The sequence below is a fragment of the Eleutherodactylus coqui genome, chromosome 2, assembly GCF_035609145.1.
Source record: "Eleutherodactylus coqui strain aEleCoq1 chromosome 2, aEleCoq1.hap1, whole genome shotgun sequence".
Lineage (NCBI taxonomy): Eukaryota > Metazoa > Chordata > Amphibia > Anura > Eleutherodactylidae > Eleutherodactylus > Eleutherodactylus coqui.
Window position 1 is genome coordinate 155,705,610 of NC_089838.1, and position 27,970 is coordinate 155,733,579.

Genomic DNA, 27,970 nt, shown 5'->3' on the forward strand with positions numbered 1-27,970 from the left:
AAAATTTAGGAGGGGCAGCCTGTGTGCTCTATCTATTTTCAAGTCCTATTCAGGAATGTCAGGTAGGATTTTTTGCCTGAGCCGTGTCAAGAACCCTGGGATCTCTGCTGTGGAGACAGACTCTGGGACACCCCGGAACTTTACATTATTATTACACCTGTTTCTGTCCTCCAAATCTGTAAGCTTGCTCTGTAGCTTTACTACCACCCCCTCCAAAGCATAATGGACATTTAGCAGCTCGTTATGAGATTTAACCACTTCCTCCATCGTGTTCTCTGTGTGCTCCACTCTGTTACTGATCTCTAAGACAGATGCATTTACGTTGGAGGAGAAGCTTTTAAAGTCAGCCTGTATGGTGTCTCTCAATGCTATGATAGCGTCTTTAATAAAAGACTCAGTGGCTCGTTTGTCTGTAGAGGAGAGATTTACAATTCCATTCACTATAGCAGCACATTAACTTGTGTAGCTCCATTGCTAGACATTCTTGGCCTCTGTTTCTTGGCGCTGCCTGAAGGGGAGCTGTTGCTGCACTGAGACAGCATGGTCAGCACCATCTTGGCTGTAGTGAATGCCTCTGTAACGGCAGTCTGCCTCTCCGCTCTGAAAGCCCCCTGTGCCCGTTCCCCTGACCTGACCTTTGGGCTTCTCTCTTTGGCGTGATTGGACTCACCACATCTCTGGCTTCCTGCAGATATGATCTCCTCAGCGCCGCTTGTCTCCTCCGATGGGGAGCCAGAAGTGGGCATGCCCATCTCTGCCATTGCTAGAGGGGACCTGCGCTGTGTGCAAAATTCCTCCAGGCATCTGGGATTAGCCTTGATTGTCTTTCTCCTTGTCATCTCTGCAGTCCTGGGTAGGTGCAGGAGTGAATCCTGCGTGTATATCACTTGTGCTGCTGTGATAGTCACTTTAGGCGTGATGTTGCCGAGCGGAGCTGACACTGCAGCTGCCTTCTTGGCTCCTCTCCAAGCCACACCCCTGGTTTCATTTATTTTTTATTGCAACTGTAATAATCAGTTACAACCAGTTTTTAAGAAAATAACACATTTTGCCAGATGGACCCCACTTCACTACAGTTATGTTGGTTAAGGTGTGCAGGAAATTGCAAGCCCATGTTCTATCAACTGACGTGGGTACCAAAAATTATACGTCCACCAATCTAATACATATAAGGCTGCCTGTCCACGGGTGTTGTGATATTCCGCGGCGGATCTCCGTGGTGAGCCTATTTGACAGATAGACTCACCGCAGAGAATCGCGGCAATTCGCTACATGCTGCGATTTGCCGCCCGTGAGTGGAGAATCGCTATGATTCTCCACTCGTGGACAGGGGCTGTGCTTTCCATAACAACGCTATGGAAAGCATTCACTGCGTTCCCCGCGGCCGGATTATCGCCGTGGGGAATGCAATGCAAAAACGCGCATGGACGGGCAGCCTAAGCGCACAGTACTGGAACACGGCACCCGATGAGTATTAAAAGCAGCTCCCCGGACTCCATATTCCCTTATCTTCGAGTCCCAAAACATAGTTTATGGAACAAAGGTGTTGACAGGTTCCACACGGGTGGAACATATACAAAATCTCCATGCAACTTTGAAATGCTTTGCTTTTTCTCTGTGCTCCTTATGTTATATGCCTTGTGAAGAAGTCTCTGTGCTCTGAAAGCTTGCAAATAGAATTTTTTTCCGATTAGCCAATAAAGATAGATCGATCTTTTGTACAATAAATCCATGTTAGCAATCGATAACCCCACTTACTGTACATTAGACATTGTAAAGCCTAGACACTTCTGGCGACATTTTATGGTTGTGCATTGAGAGAAAACTCCAGGAATGTGAGGTAGTGACGCTAAACTGCTCTAGGGCAATGCAGATTAATGCAAAGGGAAACCAAATGCCTTCAAATAACCGAATAAGGAAAGAGATAGACAGTGCTGTCAGAGCATTAGAATGGTAATGTGATCTATTCCACCCTCAGCAAGATGAATGATGCAGCCGTTTATTAGATTAGTGACTGATTCAGCATTTATTATTTTAAACTGCACCAAAATTACACTTTAATTCATAATGTGTGCTCTACTAATCTGCCTATCAATTATCTGAGATGTGTTACTGAATAGTTATGTTAGAAGGAATATAACAACAGTCCTTTCTATGGACAGTCTTGCGAAGAGCTTAGGCCAGGTTCGCATTGGATGTCTTTTTGGGTTACTTTGAGTTCTGTTTGCTGCAGCAGCAAGAGCATCTGATAATCCAATTAACATGTTAATTTATCTCTTATGGTTCCTCATCCATTTTGGAGTATGCAGCAATTTTAATCTACAGCTGAGAACCAGGAATATATAAAATACATGGGTGAAAGTATATGGACTGCTGAACATCAGAGTCATATGTGCTTTCTGAACATCTTATGCCAAAACAATGGGCATCTTTATGACCCTTTCATATAACAATCTCTTCTCTTATGGTGCTTTCCAACAGGTTTTGGAATTTGGTAGCCCAGATTTACCTTCAGTCAGCCACATGATCTTTAGTGAGGTCGGTCACTGTGTCTTTGTTGTGATCGACTGGTCTATAAAGTGTTGCAGAAAATGTATGAAACTTGGATCAAAGTCTCTCCATATGAAGGGTATTGAATACTTAAAAATTGGATGAAGTACTTGTATTAGTATGCAAATTCGAACTTCGTACACCCAAATGTCTGACTTTGAGAGAGGTTGAATAATTGGCATGTTTGAAATGATGCATCGTATTGTGAAATCTCCCGAAGGACTGGCCGTAGTGCAATGTCAGTGCAGAGAGGGGTTACTCTGTGAACACAGGAAGGCTCTAATATTTGCAGACCTGGCACAGGTCCACATAGAAGACCGCCAAGTTGTGCAGATGGCAGTTACTGATAAACAGGTCACTGCAGCACAGATCCAAGCAGTTGTTGAAATCAGAGTCACTCCACGAACAATTGTAAACCGACTGCTTGAAGTTAGGACCCCCATGCATTCTAGGACCCCCGTGCAGTGTGTTCTGTTAATACAATTTCACTGTCAGCCACGACTAACCTGGTGTGTTGCTAGACTCAACTAGACACTCAAATAGCGAACAGTTGTGCTTATTGACTAATTTCAATTCTGCCTTGGAATATATCCGTTGGCATTTTCAAGAAGAAAGGGCCCACCCTGCTGTGATTTCAGAGCACTGCACAAGTCCAACCATGGAGTCATGGTGTGGGGGATAATCAGTTATGATAGCAGTACTGGTGATTATTCTAGCACAATGACTGCCCACTAGTATGTGTACAGAGTGGTGTGCTTTGTTGTCACACCCTTCATGACCTCCATCCTAGTGGGATATTCCAACAGGATAATGCCTGTCCACATTCTGGGAATTCACAGAAGGCAGAAAAAATCCTAGTTACATTAAAAATTTTTTTCACAGAATAGGATTAAAAAATAACCTTTATTGACTTAGATTAAACCAGAGCAATTTGGCAATTAGTGCCAGATAAAGATACAAAATTGATGAGAGGGGAGCCCAGATATGGACTCGTCCCTCCTATATCTCCTAATAACAGGGATCCTAAACACCAAAAATGGTGTCACCTCAGGGGTACCAACCCAATGAAAATCAATTAAGGTGAAAAGGTTGAAGAAAATTTACTATGACCATAGAGATATCAGATATTGTATCTTCCAAAGGCCACTCTACTAGATTTCTCTAGATTCTTGGTGGATAATCCAGCTGCAAGTCAGACTCAGTAATGACATAGCATGACCTACCTCACAAAGTACCACTATATATCTATGGACCCTTTCTTTTCCTCTGTGGAGACCCAAAGTCAGTACCAGCCCAATGGATACAAACTAGGCATGACGCTCTCAAATGGATTCCAACATTAGGTCAAAGACTCTACCAATGGTGGGTGTTCTGATTACTAGTCAGACTTAGTACTGATTTAGCATAGCCCACCTGTAGTATACCTAGTGTCTAGGGATTTACTCTGAATCATCAGTGGAAAACCAAAGATGGATACTGACTGTGTGTAACACTCACAAATGGGTTCCAACGTGTTATAAAAGATTCAGAATGCCACCATGTATCCATGCACTTGACCTAAATCCTCAGTGGAAAGCCAAAGTGAGTGCCAGCCAAAATAGATGTTGACTGTACCGAACACCCACAAATGGATTCCAGTGCATTAAATAAGACTCATCGCGTTTCTAAGATGCAACTCAATCTTTCATCAGGAGTTTAAAGCTAGGTAGAGAAGATTGTGCTATCTGTCCACATTCTGCAGCCATCACAATCCATGCCTTGCAGGGTGCCCCAAACATGGATTGGTGGTGCGGTCCCCAGATTTATCCCCATTAAAGCGTGTCTGGCATACTATAGGTAGACGCATTATGTCACATGGCCACCCACCACAAACTGTCCAACAACAAACAGCATGAGTCATGCAGGGAAGGAGAGCTATACCCCAACAAGGTATATGAATGCTTAATGATTCAATGCCTGCATCCAAGACTGTATAGGTGCTCATGGTGGGCACACTTCTTACTGAAACTTGTGCAAACAATATTAACCCTTTCCAATCTACTGTCTGACGTCTAAAGACATTCTGATTGAAGGTTGTACAGCTCCAATGTCGGAAGACGTTCGGCAGGGTATTCTTACTGTATATTACTGGCTGCTCTGTTGTTGGGGGTCTCTCCAGCATGTCCAATACTGCAGTACTGGCTCTAGCCAGCAGGTGGCGCCATTGTATAATGGCAGAAAGAGAAAGCCCTCTAGGAAACCCTGAATCCAAAATTGGATTGCAAAGGGTTAAACTTTGTCTGATTCATTCCAATTTGCTATCATTTATTCTGGTTATGACTCTGCACATATCTACTGTGTTTCATGAAATTTCACCAATTCCGTCTGGAAATAACTCTTTTAGTTTCCACCAGAGTATTTATGGCGACATAGTGACTGGAAATGGGCAAAGAGGATCTGTCAAGTTGGACTGTATGATTTAAACAGGCCATGAAATATTTTGGATCATTGCTATATAATAAAGTGTGCACTAAAACGACTTTGCTAATCATTTAAACATAAAACACTGGGAATCATATGTACAATTAGGCTCAGCCCATGCAATGTGTGTTTTACATTGTATTAGGGAATTGCATTGTATGTTGTTTTTCCCGGTTATAGGACAAATTAGTGTATTATATTTGTCTGAGTCAATAACCTTAATTCTACTGCACTAATCAAATTAGTATCTACAAAACCGTAAATTTCAATATATTAGGCAGATCTATCAAATTACTGTGCACATGAAATGCTTAATTGCTTTGGGGATTCTATGCAGTAATGTGCAAACTAATGTGCACATATTGAAACGGAATAAAGTGCTGCTTCATAAATCATCCCAAATGGGTATTTGAGGGGGTTACATATTAATAGTAAAACCAAGCTATTTTTTTCAGGTAATGTACAGTCCATGTAAGTATATAAAATATGGTAGAAACTTAAAGGGGCTGGCTCACTAAGACAACCATATTCCAGATGTGCTATAAGGGCATATTGACTTCATGGAGAGGAGGTCCCAGGCTTGCAACCCTCCTCTGTAACCAGTATCAGCAGCAGACCCAGCATGTCTATATATTACAAGGACAGCCATTCATGCGAATATCTGGCATGTGATACTGTATTGCAGTGGCTGCAGGAGAATATATGACTGGCTGCAACTTCCATCAAAGATAACAGCTGATCAATGGCGGTTTGAGAAGTCAAACACATTTCAAAAGAGCAATAAACTCGGTCATTCGACCTCCCCATTGCTTTTCTCCATCTCAGTCCTGCCTGACTTCTGGTTGTGCAATCAGGTGCTATGCATGTGATCAATGCAGCCAGACCCCGCCCACAGCATCTGAGGTCAGGGATAACTTTAAATTTCGGTAAAACCCCCTTAACAATTTAAAAATAGGTGCATGTTAATGTAATGTCTGGTGCTTCGTAGAAAATTTGCTGAAGCACAGATAGCCACATCGACTTCTCCTCTTGTATCGCCAACATGGCTGCACCTGGTGGTTTTGTGACCCCAGCCTACCTGTCAGGACTCAAACCCAGGAGCTTCTGCAGGCCGGGCATCAGATCTACCTACTGAGTCATCAGCCCTTTTGATCGCTCCCCTGCTGAACCTAGCCTTGTTTCCAGCTCCTGCAGTCCAGTTCTTGCTTTGGCTCCACCTTGACTCCTAAATAAAGACACTATATAAACCTGGCCCTGTATCTCCTTCAGTGCTTGGTTATTCACTCCCAGTCAGTACACTAGCTCTTCTCCTTCCTGCTTCTCTATTATTTGACATACTACTTGTGCCCCGACCTTGGCTCCCCATGACTTTACTACTTGCCTGCCCCTCCTGTACCGCAACAAATACTATTTGAGCACCGACCTCAGCTTTTCACAACTCCGCTATTGAACCGCATCGGTTACAACCTAGTGACTCCAACCCAGAACCGTACCATTACACTACTGTTTGCAGCCGGTTTGGGTCCACTTATAACATGAGGCCACTTTGTAGTTTATTTTCCCCAGGTCCACTTTGGGTTCCCAATACACCCCTGCTGCAGTGTATATAAAGTCATTTAAAAAGATAATGAAAAAAAAATCAACATGGGAGCTGCAATTCTAACATATGACTACCAAAAACATAACTTATTCAACCCTTAAATAAGTGTTATGATTTATTTCTATATTAGGGCTCCTTCAGACGACCATATTTCTGTGTTCAAAATTTTCCCGCGCAATACACAGAGAACAGAACCCATTGATAGCAATAGATTCCAAAACAGATAACACAGAATTACCTTCAAACAGTTTGAATAGCAACAGTAAAGCGAGAAAAGCTCCTTAAAAACACTTATTTTTCAACTACAAAAAATCCGTAAAATGATGGGTTGACATGGTGTCACGTAGTACCCATCATTTATAATTTTATGGATCTTGAATTGAAGAATTGTTTTTAAGGAGCCGACTTTTCTCCCTTTGTCATTATAGCAATAGGCTCGTTCTCAGTTCCGTATTTTATGGACTGCTCTATATTCCTGCATATTTGCGCACCAAGGGCTCCATAGAAGTCTATGGCAGGTGCACAAATATCCACTAAATATATACACAAATGCGCAATTCCATGAAAAATAGAACGCATCTGGACCTCATAGGCTAAATAGCCTTTTGAATCGGGGTGGGAAAGTTTTGCATACACATGTGAACATGCCCTGCGTGCGAAAAATAGTACAGTAATATGCGCCAAAATGCATGCAAAGCTACCTCGTTCATTGCGCAAATTCTTTGCACTGAAGCATGTGCAATTGCGCGTGTGCTCGTCTGAAGGAGCCCTTTATGTGTGAGCAATACACAGAGAATAGAACCCATTAATTCATTCTTATCACTCTGTTTTGCACGCACAAAAAAACCCTGCGGCATGCTCTATTTTTGTGAGCATTTGCAAATTTAAAAAAGACTGCATAAGTCTATAGGAGGTGCATAAATGCACACTCACAGCGCATGCAATTTCACAAGAAAAACACATCTAGAACGCATTAAGCTAAATAACCTTTAACATCACACTAGGGTGTGTCCTGTGCCCATGTGAACTGGCCCTGCGAGCGCAAAACTACAGTAATATGCGCAGAAAAATGTGCAAAAGCGCATCGCTTCGGGTGCCAATGCATTGCGTTTTTGCGTATACGCTCATGTGAAGGGGCCCTGGGCTGAACTACTAGAAAACCCAGGAAACCAGCGTGAACCCGTCAGGCATTGAACTCCTGATTAAGATATATACAAAGAATAAAATAATGAAAGTTGAGTTTACGACAAAGGAAAAAAAATAGTAAGCCGCGAGCTGCAGACTGTTTCATTGATGTGTGTTCTCATGGGGACTTCTATACGTGGTTGGTATCATCTGTCTGAAATGAAAGGCAATCATCAATATTAACCACATTACCAATTAATAGATTCCTATTGAACTTTCAGTGCAGTTAACATGCTCAGAGAGAAGGATTCTGGAGTACAATAGACTGCTACAGAATTTAAATGAACTGTCTAGACTCTATGAGGATGAAACCTATGATGAATCAGACAAGACATTAGTGGAGTTTATTTGATGTGCGTGCATAAAATTATATTAAACACCTGAAAATAGAACAAAATGTATCACATTAGAACTAATACAGATTTATACCTTATTTTTAGCACTGATAATTACGGTAGCGCTAATGATTTGGTAAAAGTTGAGATACAGTGTAACTGTATTCATGGACATGAAAGAGATACTGAGCCACCACCTTACAGTAATAACATATATTCTACACTTAGTGGAATTATTAAGAAATTAATGGTAGGTATCTTACAGAACCGACGTCCCGGCCACCATTTTTTAATAAAGAGCATCACCTGCCCATCCTGCTATACATTAAGCAAAAGAACTAATATATAGAATTCAACACATAGGGCCCTTTTACCCAGAATGTTATCATTTGGATCGCAGGAATCGTGCAGTGTAAATGCCGGCATAAGCCGAACGACGGATGATTCATTCACTATCAATCGTCTTTCATATCGTGCTGGCATAAAAATTAAATCCTAATCGCCTGTGCAAACAGGCAGTCATCCATCTATAAACGACTGCCTGTTTACTGAGAATGGACGCAGGTAGGACAGAGTGAAGGCGCAGGAGTGATTATGGCTGGGGCGACTGTCAGATGCTTTTGCGCCTGACAATCATCTCATGTAAAAGGGCTCTTATTCAGTCGTCTGCACCCAAAATCCAAACATTAGATGAATATTCTCCAAACCACTTAGGGCGTCGTTTGGGGAGCAGGAAAACGGCAACCCCTGGCTGAATTGTTCAAACGTATGGCAGAACAAAATGGTTTAGATCAGCCCCTCATTGACTATAATGGGGGTCAGTTCGATTTCCATCCCGCGGTCCAACATTTTAGCAGGAGTTTACAGTAATTTAATAGAGAGAATGATCAGGCAAGTTTAATTTGCATACATAATCCTTTTTTTTTTCCAGATGAAATTTAAGGCCCTTCTTCACACAATGATTATCGCTCAAAATTCACTCAAAAGCCATCTTTTGAGCGATAATCGTTATGTGTAAATGTGCGCCCATCGTTCACTTACCATGCATCCACTTTTCAACCATCACTGACTTCACGTCTGCATGAAATCCTTCTCCTTCAGGACGATGAGATAAGATTAAGGACCGCATGCTGAGTTCTCCCCAGGCAGCACTGATAAAATTCTGTAACAGCTGTTAACAGCCGCTGTCCCACTGGAGAACAATAGTGATGTATTTAGAGAACAGACCACCCAATGGTCTCTAAATACATGCAATTAGGTACAAACGGGCTGATTAGCCCATTAATAGCTATGCAAAATGATCGCTCAAAACTGTCAGTTTCTGATGAATTTTGAGCGATCACCTGTGTGTGTAAATGGACCCTTACGTCACTGCTAGAAGTGTCTAGCAAAGTGTCTCTCCCTATCAAAATACAAATGGGCAGTACAATCAATTAATTGGTAGAATGTGCTGACTAAGGCCTCGGTCACACGGACGTTTTTAGGTCCGATTTTGCAGACGCGCTTGCGATCTGCAGATTTATAGACCCAATGCAAAGCAATGGGATCGGTCACATGTCCGTCTTTGATGCGGATGTGCCGATAATTTTAGGACACACCGATTCGCAGAACGCTTGTATATGCGCTCAATGGGGCCGGCGGCAGCAGCACCGACCCCATTGAGAACATAAACTAAGATTGTTCTCCTCTGCCACAGCTGTGCCACAACTGTGGCAGAGAAGAACAATGTTCTCCCATTGAAGTCAATGGAGCCGGCAATACAGCCGGCTCCATTGAAAGCAATGGGCTGCCGGCAAGCGCTGGATGAATTTTCGGGGGTGTCCTTCAATAGCTGAGAGCTGCCTCTGATTGGTCCCTGCGCTGAATTCATGAATGGGTGAGTGAGAGCTGCCTCTGATTGGTGAGGGCTGTGACCAATCAGAGGCAGCCCATTCCACAGGCATGGATTTTAAATCCCCGCCTGCTGAATACTACAGAGAGCAGTTCAGGAGAACTGCCGGCCGGACGCGGCTGAACTCCGGCTGCAGGAAAAAGGTGAGTATACCTTTTTTTTTTTATTTTTACACATTTTCAGGATGGTTTTCAGGGAAGGGGTTATATTTTAAGCCCTTCCCCGAAAATTCATCCAGCGCTTACCGGCAGCCCATTGCTTTCAATGGAGCCCGCTGTATTGCCGGCTCCATTGAATTCAATGGGCGAACATCGTTCTCCTCTGCCACAGCTGTGCCACAGGTGTGCCACAGTTGTGGCAGAGGATAGCAGGGCTGTTTTGCTGAAAACGCTGCTAGGTGCAGATTTTTCAGCGAATTGTCGGCCCCGATCCATTATGCGATCCGCAAATCGCGCGAAAAAAACGCCCGTGTGACCAAGGCCTAAAGTATATGGCATATATGCACTTACATTGGATTCTCAGCAAAACCCACCAAAGTTGGCTGGATCTGCAAACAAATATCTAAAGTTTGTGGCAACTTTAAAGATAGACATTCACATAATACAGCTTTTTCACCCTGTATAAATTTGTTTAAGTCTTCAACAAAAAATGCTTCTTCGTTCAGTTTGTGCAGGCCTAAAAATCACCATCAGTGTGTGTAAACAGGGAGTTGTTCATCTGTGAATGACTGCCTGTTTACTGTAAACGGCGGCGGGCAGACAGAGCGATCTCTGGCCTTTTTCACCTTCATTCACTGAGTGATTGCTGGTACGGCCGTCAGGCACTTTATCACCTGGCAATCGTCCAGTATAGAGCCTATGCACATCAAATAAATGTAAGTCGAAACTACCAATTTCTTCAGGAATGCTTGACTATCTAAATTATCTAGGATGATGGAATAAAGAAGAATCGGGCATATTGGATCTTAAGATGCTGATCCTTTACGCCTCTTTGGGAAATAAGCTGTTCTTGTGGAGCATGTAAGCGGCTTATTTCCCTTTATTCATTGAGAAAACCTATATGTTTGGTTTGGAAGTAATGTCTGTTGGGAGGTAAAGTTGAGCAAACAAATATAGTTACCAGTAGCTCATCAGTCTATGTGGCATGGAAATCTGCTCATGCTCAGATAAACTTGAAAAAAGGCTTTGCCCATTAAAGGGGTTGTCCCGCGCCGAAACGGGTTTTTTTTTTTTTCAACCCCCCCCCGGTCGGCGCGAGACAACCCCGATGCAGGGAGGTAAAGAAAGCTTACCGGAGCGCTTACCTTAATCCCCGCGCTCCGGTGACTTCAATACTTACCGCTGAAGATGGCCGCCGGGATCCTCTGTCTCCGTGGACCGCAGCTCTTCTGTGCGGTCCATTGCCGATTCCAGCCTCCTGATTGGCTGGAATCGGCACGTGACGGGGCGGAGCTACACGGAGCCTGCATTCTGCACGAGCGGCTCCATAGAAGACAGGAGAAGACCCGGACTGCGCAAGCGCGGCTAATTTGGCCATCGGAGGGCGAAAATTAGTCGGCACCATGGAGACGAGGACGCCAGCAACGGAGCAGGTAAGTATAAAACTTTTTATAACTTCTGTATGGCTCATAATTAATGCACAATGTATATTACAAAGTGCATTATTATGGCCATACAGAAGTGTATAGACCCACTTGCTGCCGCGGGACAACCCCTTTAACTCAGTTCAAGATATGCTAGCCTGCCTGGATGGGTTCCTTTCTATGAACTTTTCTATTTGACATTAACAAACATTTTTAGTTTTATTCAGATTTCCTCTGGTGTGCGATCTTTCTACCCTTCCTGTTTTGGGCCACTTTATGAAATAAATAATCCAAACATGCAGCACTGAAATTGGTTTATTGTAACGCAAGTAGAGATGAGCGAATCTACTCGGTTCAGGTGTTTTTGAACTCGAGCACTGCTTTTTCCGAGTAACTCACTACTCGGACGAAAAGTTTCGGGGGTGAGCGGGGGGGGGGGTTGCAGAGGGGAGTGGGGGGGGGGGAGAGAGCGCCCCTCTGTTCCCCACTGCTACCCCCCGATCCACCACGCCGTCCCCCGAATCTTTTCATCCGAGTAGTGAGTTACTCGGAAAAAGCGGTGCTCGAGTTCAAAAACACCTGAACCGAGTACGCCCGCTCATCTCTAAATTCAAGTTTACTTTTTTCCTATAGAGATCTTTCAGGCTTCTTGAAGTTTACAAAGTTTTGGATATATTCACATACAAGATTAGCACCAACTCTAAATATGATACTGTTGTATATCATTTTGGTAACTCTTTTATGTTTCTTTTCAAGACTTACTTGAAGAATGTCTCCCAGTGTTCATCACCAATTGAAGAAAATCGATTTGAAGTTACCTTGCCAGTACAGCGTCTTGATTTATTAATGGGCCAATTTAACAATGTGCTGCTCACATCCATTTCCGTCTTCATTCAAGGTGACCTAACCATTGCCAATCTAGGCACATCTGAGGGACGCTTTATACAGGTAAACTCAATCAATAGACATTAGTATCCTGAATTCATAATTATACAGTTTGAAACATGCCTAGGTCTGTTATGTATGTCAACTATTGAGGCTGTTCTTGACGGCAGAAGTGCTCTCATGTTCTAGTGGCCTTACTACTTTATATGCTCTATACAAATGTAGGAAGTTGACAAACTGCATGTGGAATGATACAATGATTTTCCGCTGTGCAGAGATGACATCTCTTTGATTTCGCTAGAAGATCAGTAGCACATTTCTGTGAGCCAGTGTTGACGTCCAACATCAGTCATTAAGTTTCTCTAAGTATCGGTCTTCCAATTCCCACTAATAGTATTGTCATTAGTCATCTCACTCCAATGCTTTAGATGTCATCCAAAGTTTTACTATTTGCAAACAAAAATATAACTTTGAATTTCAAAGCATGAGCTGTAATACTGTCTAAATATATAATTCTGGTACGGATGTAACAAACCGTAACTTAACACTTTAACTTTCAATTGTAAGTAATTAGTGGAAATCATCTACAGTTGTGATGCTTTCATCAAATCCGCAAGATTTACTTGGAACATATGGAAGGACAAATAGAATGGGGAACTCATTTCTCAGCACAGTTCTTGGTTTAAAAAAATTCTGGAGTTTTAAGATTCATGTCAGGGCCAACTCTATACATGTAGAGTAGAGCAATGTGAGAAGCTTGTCACTTTCAAACATATTATTAGTATTATATATAGTTGTTTAGAAGTAGTCATCGTAGCGGGATTATTCAGGGTTAGAAAAACATGGTTGCTTTCCTCCAAACACAGCTCCACCCATGTCCTTAGGGTTGTGAGTGGTATTGCACTTCAGCTCTGTTGAAGTGAATGAGAGCTAAGCTGCAATACCTGACACAACCCAAGGACAAGGGTGGAGCTGTGTTTGGAAGAAAACCCCTTTAAGGCCCATTACACAAAGGGATTATTGTTCACATCTCAATGATTATAATCAGTTTTAATAATTATTAATCAACCCCTGTAAACTTGTAACTAACTATCTAAATAGGTAATTCTGGTACAGATGTAACACATTTTAACTTAACACTTTAACAAACTCTAAATTGCCACTTAAAAAAGGTCACTGGAAAAAAAGCAAGTTAAAGTTTGCAAGAACTATGTATTTAACATGTTAAGCGTCAAGTTAATGTGTGCTACATCTGTACACGTTAAGGAACTTTTAATAGACACTTCCTTTTATATACTGGTTAAAGTGACTTTAATGGGGTTATCCAGGCAAAATTAATTGGGAAACTGTGCAATCTGCTGCAGAAACATATGTGCTCCCCTGCTACTCCCATTGGGGACATTGTCCCCCTCTGCTCCCTACTTCCTGCTGCAGCAGTATTAACGTCCCAACAAAGGCACATGAGACCGCTGAAGTGAGCTGGTGATTGGCTGCGGCAGTCATCTCGTCACTGCATCATAGAGTGAGACATGAGGGACTTCTTACCATTAGAACAGGGATAGGGAATTGGGGGAGGTGAGTTTGTTTTCCTTTATATGTATTTAGTAGGCTGACAAAAATAGTTTTTGTCTGGATCACCCCTTTCAGGCTGGCTTCACACAGACGTAAGCGTATTTATGCGCTGGATGTTACATTTTTGTGTGCATGCATATTTTACTATATTTTTGGTGCATGCAGACCCTGCATATTTGCAGGCGAAAATAACACGCAGGCATGCTCCCATTGATTTCAATAGAGAATTAAGTTTAATTAGTTTATTATATGCTATTTTTGTGCACAATCCGCACGAAAATAGAAAAGTCTCTGTATTTTTTGGCATGAACTAAATACAGTCCTGAACAAACCCATTGAAATCAATGGGTTCTACTCGTTACAAATTGCACGTGTGATATGCAGTACTATTGCATTTGTGTGAATAAGCGCTTAAAGTGAAGTCTTTCTTTAACGAAGGCTTCAGACAAGCCTATGTGTATATGTTTGCCTCAGCACAATGTGCGGTGAACAAGGTTTGATGAGTTGATATGTGCACAGTACCGTACTTTTTGTGCACGCAGGGCCAGATCACACACATGCGCGACACAACCTTTCCGTGATTTAAAAGGCTATTTAGCCTTATTAGGTCCAGGTGTGTTTTTTCTTGCAGAATTGCACAGCATATTATGTATTTGCATGCATATTGAGTGTGTATTTGCACAACTCCCATAGACTTCTATTGGGCCGTAGTGTGCAAATATGCAGGAAAATAGCGCAGGACCATATTTTTTTTGCATGCACACAAAATACAAGTGTATCAGATTTTGTGTTATATAGATGACACAAAAAGGTTACTTTCTGAACTATGGCAGATGTGCTTAGTGAGAAGCCGGGAGTTGTTAATAGCAGCGAGATGTTTTGGCTACACAAGTGCTAGGGCTTGTCTCCTGCTCACTTGCAGCTTTTTATTAGACAGTGTGAATATGACAAAGCAGACGGATAATATAGCTCTCCATACAGCTGCCAAGTAGAAGGAGGAAAAGAGAAACAATTTCACTTCCTTCCTATGCTGGGACTTGGTGAAAAGCTTTTCATACTCGTTTTTTTTTCTGAAAAGTTGCAGCTGTTTGGGCTCCTCACATTGTCGCTGCGGCTGGGAAAGAGTGCGAGCCGTACAGCTGTTGGGAATCAGGTATTTTACTATGGATAGTCTTCTGGAAACTGTAAAGCCTGTTAGTACAACTTCTACAGTCAAAGAATGTCAGCAAGGTAATTAGATATTTCAGCAGAAATGTGAAAGGCACGTCAGTCCTTATTTCATAATGAATTTGTTAAACTGCAGATTGGGTCACTTATTGTAAGGTAGCACTTGTGTTCATTATGTGCGGGAATCAGAGCATGAAGCATAAGAAGTGGGGAACTAGCAGACAGAATGACAGCTCCTCGCACAAAGAACCTTGTGGAAACATTAAAACACGGTCTCACAACCAAGGACTGCGCCTGTGTTCAATAATCGTACAATAACATTAATTTTTAAAACTACCAAATATATATTTCTTTCTTCTGAAAATACAGAAACACCTCAGGATGAGTACACATGCTGCATGACATAAAAAGGATTTAATTCAAAAGGAAACACAATGTACCAGGGGGTGTTGGCAGGAAATGTACCCTAGATGCCAAAGGGGTAATCAACAAGCCCTTTTTCCTTGGCCGGAGTATTCAGGCAATAGGATGTCAATATCTTTTATCACTATGGGCCATCTCTGTGTTACTGATTGTCTCTAAGGGTATATTTACACAAAGATGTTTCAGTGCCATTTTCAGATTGAAATAAATTGGTCTGAAATTGGAAAGAAATGCTGTTCTTGTCCAATTGACAGACGAGGTTTGGACATTTAATGTGTGATGTTCCACATGTCAGATAGAAAGAAAAAAGTTTGGTACGATGTTAGCCAGTAGAGAAAAATGTGATTGTTCCCAGTAAGAGAAACCAGGTAAACTTGTAGATATGATACCTTTTAATGGCTAACAAAAATACATGATGTTACAGCGAGCTTTCAAACCCACATAGGGTTCTTCCTCTGGCTTAAAGGAATAGATCTGAAGATACATCTATATATACACAATATGAAGAAGCATACACATATAAATATATCTTCAGATATATTCCATTAAGCCAGAGGAAGAACCCTGAGTAGGTTTGAAAGCTTGCTGTAACATCATGTATTTTTGTTAGCCATTAAAAGGTATCCTATCTACAGGATTACTTGGTTTCTCTTGCTGAGAACAATCACATATCAGATAGCACACCTTGGGGTGTCCATGTACTGTCTGATGCAAGTTACACCAAAGATATCCGGCGCAACTCGCAAGTATCCATGTGAATATACCCTTATGCTAACAAATTAAAACTAGCACAGTTTCTTAGTTCAGTCTTATCTCTTTTATCTCCATATTTTCCACTGTTATAAGCAGCATTTTTGTTTATATGAGGAGCGTTTTTCCAAAATGAGTCAAGTCCAATTTTCGTGATTTCACGCCTTATCATACAGTACAAATCCCTTTGCTTCTGTTTATATGTCTACAGGGCGATATTTAAGCAAAGTGAGTTATTTCCCGTTGTATTACAATTGTATTTAATGCTGCTATAAGAAAAAAGGAGAAGAGTAGCTCACCTCGTCTGATGGCTCAGCATTAGGGATGAGCGAGTATACTCGCTAAGGCACTACTCGCTCGAGTAATGTGCCTTAGCCGAGTATCTCCCCGCTCGTCCCAAAAGATTCGGGTGCCGCCGCGGGGCGGGGAGCTGTGGGGGAGAGCAGGGAGGAACGGAGGGGAGATCTCTCCCTCTCTCCCGCCCACTCTGCCCCGCTCCTCGCTGCAACTCACCAGTCAGCTACGGCGGCCCCCGAATCTTTAGGGACGAGCGGGGAGATACTCGGCTAAGGCACATTACTCGAGCGAGTAGTGCCTTAGCGAGTATACTCGCTCATCCCTACTCAGCATCACCTCCGTTATTGCAGCACTTCTTTCTCTTCCAGCTACACCGCCCAGTCGTTGCGGTATTGTTACAAACAGCAATTTTCCTAAAGAATGAGGAGCTGGAATTCTTGTACAAAAGGAATGCTTGCTTTATTTCATTTGTGCCATATAAAACAGGTTTCAATCAGACAAAGAACACGTTTCGAACCTCAACCTGGTTCTTGTTCACCTCAAGGTTCGAAACGCGTTCTCCATCTGATTGAATCCTGTTTTATATGGCACGAATAAAATAAAGCAAGCACTCCTTTTGTACAAGAGTTCCAGCTCCTCATTCTTTGGAAAATTGCTGTTTATGAGAAAAAAGCTCCATCTGAAACTAAAGGCCCTTTTACACAGACAGATTCGTTCCAATAATCATTGGATCATATGACTTTAAACGCTTAGCGTTCAGTGTCCACACGGCCAACAGTTGAACGATGAATGACAATTATGTTGTATCATGATGATCCTGACAAAATGTACAAAAGAAAATCCTATTCACAGCTATTTTAATGTTTGGTTTGGTAAAAAGTATAATATGAATGAAAATGGATTGAATTGATGATAAATGTGCATGATATGTGTCACTTAGGTGCACTAGTCTGGAGTAAACATAAAATCGGTAAAAATCATAGGTCATATTTTAAAAACTAAACATGGTACGTGAAAATCGAATGTATATTTGGAGTCCACATGAAAAGTTGGTCTAGAAAAATGCATTTTTGTTTATGATGAGAAAAAATTTATTTTGTTAACCAGTGTAATTAGTTCACTTTTTGTTCATTCAAGTGTCTTCCCTGAAACAGTTTTCAGCAGTGTGGACACTATAGCACCAATGTTTGATAAATGTGATGAACAGCACCAGTCGAAGTAGTCAGCACCCTCAGTATTTAATCTGTGTTCTCAGTGCTCTGCCCAAATATGCTTCAAAATAATACATTTCCGATCTTTTCTGTTTTATTTATTCTTTAGGTTGCTGTATCTCGTTCTAGTCATGCTAAACCCCATGTTGATATTCCACTTGATGCACATCCTGTATCTCCAGCAGTAGTTATCAATGAAACAGCCAAGGATAATGGATACATTTTAGTTAGCACTGGAATGAAGGTAAGGTAGAGCCAAGCAGGGCTCTATAGTATGTCTAATATTATTCTATGCACAATATAACATATCATTATGAAAGATAAACGTAGTAAATGTTATAATACAATATATTGTCATTTATCTATTGATCTGGACAAAATGTTTTATTCAAGAGATACTTTCTGTTCTATCAGCTTGCATTCATGCATAATTCCATGTTGTAGGTAACCATTTCTGTACTAACATTAGCAATAGCACGAAGACAAACATAGGATCCACACAAGTAGGCTTATGTCATTGTCATTATCATCCCAACAAGGAAGTAAAGGCCTTTCTAAAGACAGTATTTTTTTTTTTTCCTGATCACGATATGCCTCTATTTTATCTGATCACTACATGCCACCATGTAAGTAGTAGTAAAAGGAAAACTCCACTCTGAGAAAGTAGTTATAAGTAAAAAATGTTATCTTGTTCCGATCTTAGATTCATACAGGGATCTACAAGGTAAAACCTTCTGTGTCTCCATGTGAAATTCAATACAGCCCCAAAGACCTCCATGGGTGCTATAGAAGAGCTCTGTACAGCTCATGGGTTGCATGAAGATGTAATACAGTTGCCAGAGCCTTTATTTACACATTCTTTATTATCTGAGTCAGCAGGATTACAGAATGATTTTAGTACCATTGCAGATAACAACATAGAGAATATAGAAGGGAAAAAAACAAACTTCCATTAGTGCAATCCAAGTTGGAGACAGATTCACTCTTCTATTAGGCAATTCAACATAAAAATATTGTGCTACTTGACTATTAGACGTGCCCCCCTCCCTACACCTACCCCTCTCAGTAGTTCGTAACACTGTCTGCAGTGTATGATACTGCATAGAATGAATACATTGGGTTCATAAATGTGTCTGGTGTATCATTTAATTGCTTCAGTCAGCCAAATTGCACAGTATTTTTGCCAACATTTTGGCTAATATGAGAGTTTACCTCTCTCCATTCTCTGCTGTTTTTACATAGGGCAACCCACTCTGATGACAGATCTACATTAAAACAGACATATGGGAGCCCTAGAAGTGTCTAATGGATTTCATTAGTTTCAACTATTATTAAGTGAACCCCATAGTGACCTCAGTAATAATAGTGACCCTCATAGTAACTCCATTAATAATTGTGACCCCAGTAGTAAGTGACCCCCATAGTGGCCCCAGTAGTAACAGTGTCCCCCATAGTTGTTCTAGTAGTAATAGTGTCCCCTATAATGGCCCCAGTAGTAATAGTGATCCCATAGTAGTCCCAGTAGTAATAGCAACCCCTTTAATGGCCTCTGGTCGACCCGCATCCCTACAGAGATTCCACTCACTCAACCTGTAGCCTCAGTCCAGCAGCCACTTCTAAGTCTATTACCATTGACCTTTCCCCTCGGGGTCTGCACTGCATATAGAATGGGACACTCAGACAACAGGGGGGAAGGGTGACAGGCTCTGCACTGCCACCGGACCGGAGCTGCAGGCTGGGTGAGTGGAGTGCCTGTTAGGTTGCTGCACGGTTGGCAGGCCACATAAAATGAGGTGGCGGAATTTATGTTTGACATGTGTAATCTTTATGATAAAGTCAATACCAAAGTTGGCAAGAGCAAAAAGATTCCTGGACAATTATGACCAAAGGTTTGAAAGTGACACAAATTTTGGTTTTCACAAAGTTTCCTTCTTCAGTGTTTTAGGTTTTTTAGTCAGATGTTTCTATGATATACTGAATTACAATTATAAGCATTTCATAAGTTTTTAAACAAATGGATCAAGTATAGGCAAAGATTCAATATTTATAGTGTTGATCCTTATTTTTCAAGACTTCTGCAATTCGTCCAGGCATGCTGGATATTACTTTGTGGCCCAAATCCTGACTGATTGCAACCCATTCTTGTCTAATCAGTGCTTGGAGGTTATCACAATTTATGAGTTTCTCTTTGTCCATCTACTTTTTGAGGATTGATTACAGGTTCTGAATGGAGTTGAGATCTGAAGAGTTTCCTGGCCATGGATCCAAAATTTCTATGTTTTGTTCACTGAGCCTCTCAGTTATCACTTTAGCCTTGTGACATGGTGTTCCATTGTGTTAGAAAAAGCATTGTTCATCACCAAATTGCTTCTGGATGGTTGGCAGAAGTTGCTCTTGGAAGATGTGTAAATGCCATTCTTTATTTAAGGCAGTGTTCTTAGGCAAAATTCTAAGTAAGCCTGCCCCCTTGGATGAGAAGTAACCCCACACATGAATAATATCAGGATGCTTTACTGTTGGCCTGACACAGAACTCATGGTAGCGCTCACCTTTTCTTTGCTAGACAATCAGTCTTCCAAATAATGCAAACAGTATGGTGGGGGCTTCATCAGAGAGTATACTGTACAGGGGTTGAGCTGCAATAACTGAGGTGAAGTTTAAAAACTTATGAAATTCTTATAATTGTACTTCAGTATAGCATAGAAACATCTGACTAAAAGAGCTACAAAAATGAAGTAGAAAACATCGTAAAAACCAAAATGTCTGCCAGTCACAAACCTTTTGGGCACGTCATGTCAAGCATAGGAATTACCCATGATATCCTACACTGCATTAAGCATGTATTCATTTCTATATATGTATATGTATTGCAGATACTGAAGGTTCCATTAGTAGGCATTGGGTGTGAACAGCACAGATCCTGCAGCAATTGCATCTCAACCCCAGCATATATGAAGTGCGGCTGGTGCAATGATCATTGCTCCACTAAACAGGATTGTTCAAATGAAGAATGGACTCAAGAAATCTGCTCTCCTGTCGTTCGTAAGGTAAAAAATATGAATTATTGAATATTGGGGAATTCTGTTAAGACACAACTCATATGAGGGTTTCAATGGTTGGGTGTTTGTGACAGATAATTTCCTCCCCTATCACATATTACCTAATATTCCCATTTTAGATTGTCACAGATGACAATCATAAATGTCAGGACTCTGCAAGTTAAAATCACACCACCCTCTGACATAAGGATCTGCATTAGAAATAGGCCTGTCATGAACTCATTTTGTAATGCTTTCGCAGTCAGAGTAAACTGTTGAGCAATCAGATCTACAAAAACAACTTTTCCAGAGTCACATAGATGTTCAGCACGGCTCATATGAGACATACTTACACTCCAGGTATGTGTCATCTGCTGCTTGATTGGCAGTCTTAATACTTTATCATACAATACAGTTGGTTGTATTAGGCTGGGCTCACATGAGCAGGTCGGATTCTGCGTGCTGATATCCGATTGATCACAGAAACTAATTGCCTATGGTCACATATATGTGTGGTTTTCCATGCGGATGTACGTAAATTGACAGCATATCGTCTATGCGGAAGAATAATTGCATGCATGGTATGGCATCAGGAAGTAGCCCGACCGCCTGCAAACCCCCTTCTATCACTCAGGTGACATTCTCTTGAGCTGCCGTCGTGAAAGATGTGCTGAGAGCCTTCAGAATGGGATACTGCTCTCTGGGCTTGGCTAGTTTATACTATATTTTGAATGTAGTATAAAAACCATTAAAAAAAAAACGGAACACTTATTCTTGTGGAGGAAGAGCCCAGAAGAACAAGCTAAGGTTGCAGACAGCAGGCTGGATGGGGTGATGCTCCCCAGATTCTGTCCTGCATCGTCTGCCTACAAATTCCTGCTTTCTTTATTCCATTTGTATCTGGTCTCCTAGCAACATGCAAACGAACCAGCATCCATACGCAATGTTAACTGCATATGCACTGTGGATCGAACACATCCTCAGAGATAAATAGAGCCCATAAACGCAGAATCCGCAATAAAATAGAGCACGCTGCGATTTTTCTTCCTCTTACACGCAAGTGTGAGCAAAAGTCCTTGCATTTCAATGCCCAGGTATCATCCGCTCGACAGCGATCGCGGAATCCACAATTCAAATTAACTCATATGAGACTTCCCTTATAGATCTATATTTTCGCTTCAGCTCTTACTAAAGAAAGACAAGTGAAGGATCTCTATTTTAGACATTTACTATGTGTGGAAATGAAGCTAGCTTCCAGCCCAACACCAAGAACATCTCTAGAAATGAGCCAATGGAAGAGGGAATAGTTCAGGGTTGCGAAGTGTTCTGCGTCTGGGTAAAAATCCAATTAGTGTATCCCTGAATATTTATTTAAAGGAGTCTAAGACTTCGTTAACATCTCATTATGTGAATACATTTGGCATATGCACTGGGAGAGTTCTCAAAGCGTACAGTATATGTACATAGCCATTCATGTGATGGAGGCCAGAAGTATGGCGGAGCAGACTTATACAATAGGCTATTTCAAAAAAGTATACTGTTTGTACGGGCTCTCTATAACAGTGTTCCAGCAGTTAAATGGTGCTTCTACTGATTAGTTAAGTTTCACCTGAGTGAGTTTAGGTAAAAAGTCTGGACGTGACTTTTTAACCACAGTTGCTGTTGAGCCAGGGTTTAGGAGTAGTCTCAAGCTGGAGCTTGAGACCCCTGGGAAGGACTGAGGTGAGAGACAATATCTGTACTGCCATGTAGTGGTAATGGACTGTGAATATGATATTGCTCTTGGGATGAGTTATGAAGTGTTGGCTCTAAACCTATGTTAGAGAAGGACAAAGTTTATGTCCAGTTAGTGGTCAGATGGCCAGGATTTGTTTTGTTTGGTGTACCGGCCTATGTGCAATGTAAAAGTGCTGTGTACCATTCCTAATATGCAATAAAACTGGCAGCCACCAGGTCGTAAAGAAGTCCACCTTTAAAGTTGTGGCACTCTTCATAAGAGTGTCACCACTATCTGTCTTGAGTGAAGAACATAGCGATCTGAGTGAGACTAATCCCCTAGTGTCACAGGTTGTATAACATTCTGGGCAATGACCGATATATGCCACTGTATACCGCCACAGCAGCATATATCAGGGTCTTCCATCAGAGCTACATGATGTGTAGCTCCTATGGAAGTCTCTGACAAGATGTGAAAGGAGTCTTACATCTTTAGATAAGGTTCACTAAAATGATCAGTTCTAATACCCAATTTCTAAGGTCTATGTCCTACCTTAGTTTGAGTATTTTGGGAAGAGTAGAATGAGTCATAAAAAGTATAAGGACATTCCATAGCCTAGAAGGTTAATGGGTGTAGGACTTTTGTTTAGGATTTTGACTTACATTATATTATTGTTAGTAGAATGACCGATCTTTTTTCTGATTTTGTAGTTCCATGCAATATCAAATCTGCAAAACCTTTTCCTACAAACTAAGGGCATAGACAGACTCATACACTGTTTATTATAACATAAAATACATATGAGTAACGTATACATTGAAACACCTGCAAATATGAATTGTTTGCTTATTACACCACATGTAAGAGTCAATGTTATGGCTGCAGCACGAGACCTCCTGCCAAACTCAACTTACAACCTTTTGGTAATGTAAGTTTTATTCAGTGAAGCTCATGGGATTCAAGTTTTGCACTTGTATTACGAAGCCATTTATATGTTATCTGCACAGTCCATAGCGCGTCTGTGGGTGATATTCTTGTAAATAAAGGACTAATTAAACTATCTTTTAAATGAAAACCATTTTTCTGTATAGTATATTTGAGAGCATTTCACATTGGCAGTAGTGAATGTAACTAAGTGAGCTAGATTTTTCATAAGTTTTAGTGCTTTATCTTTTTTACATTTTAACCCTTTCCAATCCACTGTCTGACCTCTGAAGACATTATTATTTAAGGCTATACAGCTCCAATGTTGGAAGACGTCCGTTGGGGTTCTCTTACTGTATATTGCCAGCCTCTCTGCTGTTGGAGCCTATCCAACGTGTCACCTCATGCAGTACTAGCTTTAGCCAGCATATAGCGCTGTTGTATAACAGCAGAAAAAGAGTAAGCCCCCTAGGAAAACCAGGATACAAATTGAATTGGAAAGGGTTAATACTATTTTATTCCTGTGAATATATTTTGTATTTAACTAGATGCATTTCTAGATATAGTGTGAATGATTAATGCAACAAGACAAATCATTTGAAATGTCAGTTGATTGGTTGGACTGCTTGCCTAAAATGTAGTCACAGAGATGGCAGGGATATTTTATTTGTTTATTATCTCCCATACTATTTTTCTTTAAGATCAAGTCCCTTCAAACTAAACAGCTTATGATGAGATGGAAATATTAGAATTATTCTTACTACATAAATTGTCAATCACTTAGAATTAGCATACTTATTAAGTAAGCTAATAATGAATGGACACTAGCATTTCACACAGCTTATGCTTGCCTAAAAGTATGTTTACCACTGAAAATCAAGTTTGATTGTGTTTTCCTATAATGTGTAGACTATTGCAACAGTTTATTTAATTATAGCTCTATACGTAAAGTCTTAGTGGTTAGAGAACTTTTGAAAAGCGTGGTTGGGAAGAAGAAGAACCATTTTAGTGGGTTTCGCCAAGACAAATAGCTTGAGGTTTGGGTTCGCACCAACTTTTAGCAAAGTGGTTTGACTGTTTAGTTTTGCTCAACACTACTAGCAATATACATAAAAGTAAAAATCTGTAGAAATTTAACAAATTAAGGGTTCCTGCACATGGCTGTATTATGGATCCATGTTGTATAGATCTTTGCTGAGGAGGTGGTGATGGCGAACTCACTAAAAGAGTTTAAGAGAGGTCCGGATGCCTTTCTTGACTATAACTATAGAAATGTTATAGTAACAGATTACTTCAGAGGGGTCGGTGATCCGGGGATTATTCAGTTTGCCAGATTGGAGTCAGGAAGGAATTTTGTTCCCCTAAAATGGGGAAAATTGGCTTTTACATGATTTGGGTTTTTTGCTTTCCTGTGGATCAATATTCGGGGAGTGGTAGTAGCCTTAACTACATGGAAAGTTGTCTTTTTTAGCCTTACACACTACATTACTATGTTAAGGCACTTGCTTCTGGCAGATACTGTACATCTGTGTGCCTCCAATTTTATATAACCATATGTCATATGGATAGGTCATCAGTAAAAAAAAAAAGGCAGACTATCCCTTTAAGTGGAGTTGTGATTGCACACACATGCAACTAACTTGCCATTGAAAATAATGTGGCAGCCAGGAACCTGTGATCAGGAATCGGGTAATATGTGTATGTAGCTGTACAGAGGGCCTGCAGAATCAATTGTACTGTGACTGACACCTGTTTTGTGTCACGGTTTATTTAACATGTTAAGTGTCAAGTTAAACTTTGCTAAATCTGTATGCACTCTTCATTCTAGTCAGTCACTTCTGATGGCAGTCATATATTTTAGACCAACAGAAATGCTTAGCTCGTATATTTATAAGGCTGTGATGTTAACAGAGGCATGTAATATTTATTAGAAGACATTCGCTGTCCCTGCTGTCGTCTTGTGTTTGAGTTTGTTGAAGGCTGAGCTAGTCATTGAGTGATGTGTGCCTTATGTGTCATTACCTTCACCATTAATAGTTATGTAACTCCAAATATGCGACGGGTGTGATGATTTTAATTGATTTCACAAAGTGTCTGTCAGTGATAAATAGATAATCAAGAACTCGGACCAGGAAGTGCAGATTTATGTATTGAGCATTTTGCTCCTCTGATCATCAGAAAGAGCCATGGTTGCATGTTCTCTTTATAACGCAACTAACCTTCACCACTAAAAGACATCCGCAAGGTGCTTATATGTTCAAATGTCCAAATCAATGTCCAGCTATTATAGTAAGATAAAACCAACACGGCCACTTGAATTATTCCTTTATTATAAATTATTACAGTTGCAAGATAAAGTAAGTGAACCCTTTAGAATTACCTGGATTTCTGCATTCATTGCTAAGAAAATGTAGTCTGATTGTTATCTAAGTCACAATTACAGGCAACACAATCTAAGGAAACTAGAAATGCACAAATAGTTGTCCTGCCTCAATGCAAACAACTTTCAGAAGATGCTTAAGGCCGCCTGCAGACGCGCGGGTCGGATCCGGCGGTGAGAATTCTCGCCGCGGGACCCGACCCGAGCGCCTGCAGAGACGAGCGCGTACTCACCCGCGCCCGGTGGCCCCGACTCTTTCATGTGCCGGCTGCCGGGCAGCCGGCGCATGCGCAGACTGGAGCCGACGGCCGGGTGAGTGACGTTTCTGGGCGAGGCTCTGCGAGCCCCGCACAAAAATAGGACATGCCGCGGTTTGTTTGCCGCGCGAGATTTTGCGCGGCCAAACCGCGGCCGTCTGCATAGGAGTGCATATTGTAATGCACTCCTATGCAGGCTTTCAGTGGCGGAAATCCCGCCGCGGGATTTCCGCCCATGTGCAGGCGGCCTAATAGAGATGCATGAAGCTGGAAAAAGCAACTAAACAATTGTCAAAGTCCTGAGTGTACATCAATTCACAGTTAGAAAAGTTATCTATCTGCAAATGATGAAAATGGAGTATGTTGCTGCTCTCCCTAGGAGTAGGCATTTTGTTAAGATCATTTCAAGACCACAGTGGACAATCCAGAAAGAGGTGAGTAAGAACTGAAGGGTAACAGCAAAGGACCTACAGAAAACTCGACAAGAAAAACATTGAACAACAATGGTGTTCATGGAAAGGCACCACAAAGGAAACCACTCCAGTTTTTAAAAAATGGCGTTGTGTCTTAACTTTGCCCCAGATCACCTGGCTGTTCCACAATTCTTCTGGGAAAATGTTCTGATGGATCCATGAGACAATAGTGGAACATTTAGCACAAATTCATAATGCTATGTTTTGTACACTAAAACCTCATCCCAACTATGAAGCATGTTAGAGGGGATCTACTAGTTACTAAAGAGGGTTTCCAGGGAAATACTAATAATGACCTATCTATCATCAGGATAGGTCATCAATAGTTGATCGGCTGGGGTCTGTCGCTCGGGACAGCGACCGATCATCTGAGTGGTACATGCTGTCAGCGTCGCAGTAACACAGAAGTCTGAGCCGTGCCTGCAGTTACAAGCACTGGCTACTACACAGAGGTTGGTGTGGAGGCTTTCGCTCCAAGTACACAGAGGTCAGAGTGGAAGCCTCCGCACATACCTCCTTATAGTGGCTGGCGCTGGTGACTGCAGGCACGGCTCCCATTGATTTTAACGAGAGCCGTGCCTGCAGTTACAAGCGCCAGCCACTATACAGGGGTCGGCACCGAGGCTTCCACTCTGACCTCTGTGTTATTGCGGTGCTGACAGCATGCGCCTGCTCAGCTGACCGGTCAGGGTCCTGAGCAACGGACCTCAGCCAATCAACTATAGATGACCTGTCCTGATGATAGTTGATTAATAGTATTTCCCTGGAAAACCCCTTTACTTCAAGGTTTACCAACTTTTTTACACTCAATATGGATATTTATTCAATTTGCTCAAAAGAAGACATGAACAATATAACTGTTTGTATGTTGTTAGTTTGATTGTGTTTGTCTATAATTGTGACTTAGGTAACAATCGGGCAATATTTTATTAGTACTCAATGCAAAAATCCAGATAATTCCAAAGGGTTAACTTTTTCTTACAACTGTATAACAGGCACAACCTTAGTAGGTTTCATACATGCAAAAAACATCATTTAACAAAATTTAGCAATATATATATCTACAAAAATGCAGTTCGGGAGCTTAAAATATCATGTACTAATTTTCATTGCATTATGTATTCTTCTCCCAAAAGATATAAAACTACATTCAGATCTCTGCAAGCTGTTGTCAAACAGCGGGGCATTGTGTGAATTCAGATGGCAGTTACATAGCTAGAGCTATGTCTGACAGGTCTGATGGCAAAAGAGACAACCCTTTGGCCTTTTGCAG

The 27,970-nt window shown here is 41.3% G+C and overlaps 1 protein-coding gene across 1 annotated transcript in view; it reads left to right on the top strand.

Moving 5' to 3' along the window:
* Positions 1–27,970, top strand: part of MET (MET proto-oncogene, receptor tyrosine kinase) — a 131,502-nt gene that overhangs the window by 46,411 nt on the left and 57,121 nt on the right. The window contains exons 3-5 of the mRNA XM_066591808.1: positions 12,360–12,551; positions 18,018–18,152; positions 20,782–20,955. Coding sequence (XP_066447905.1) covers positions 12,360–12,551; positions 18,018–18,152; positions 20,782–20,955 — 501 coding nt within the window. The remainder of the gene's footprint in view (positions 1–12,359; positions 12,552–18,017; positions 18,153–20,781; positions 20,956–27,970) is intronic.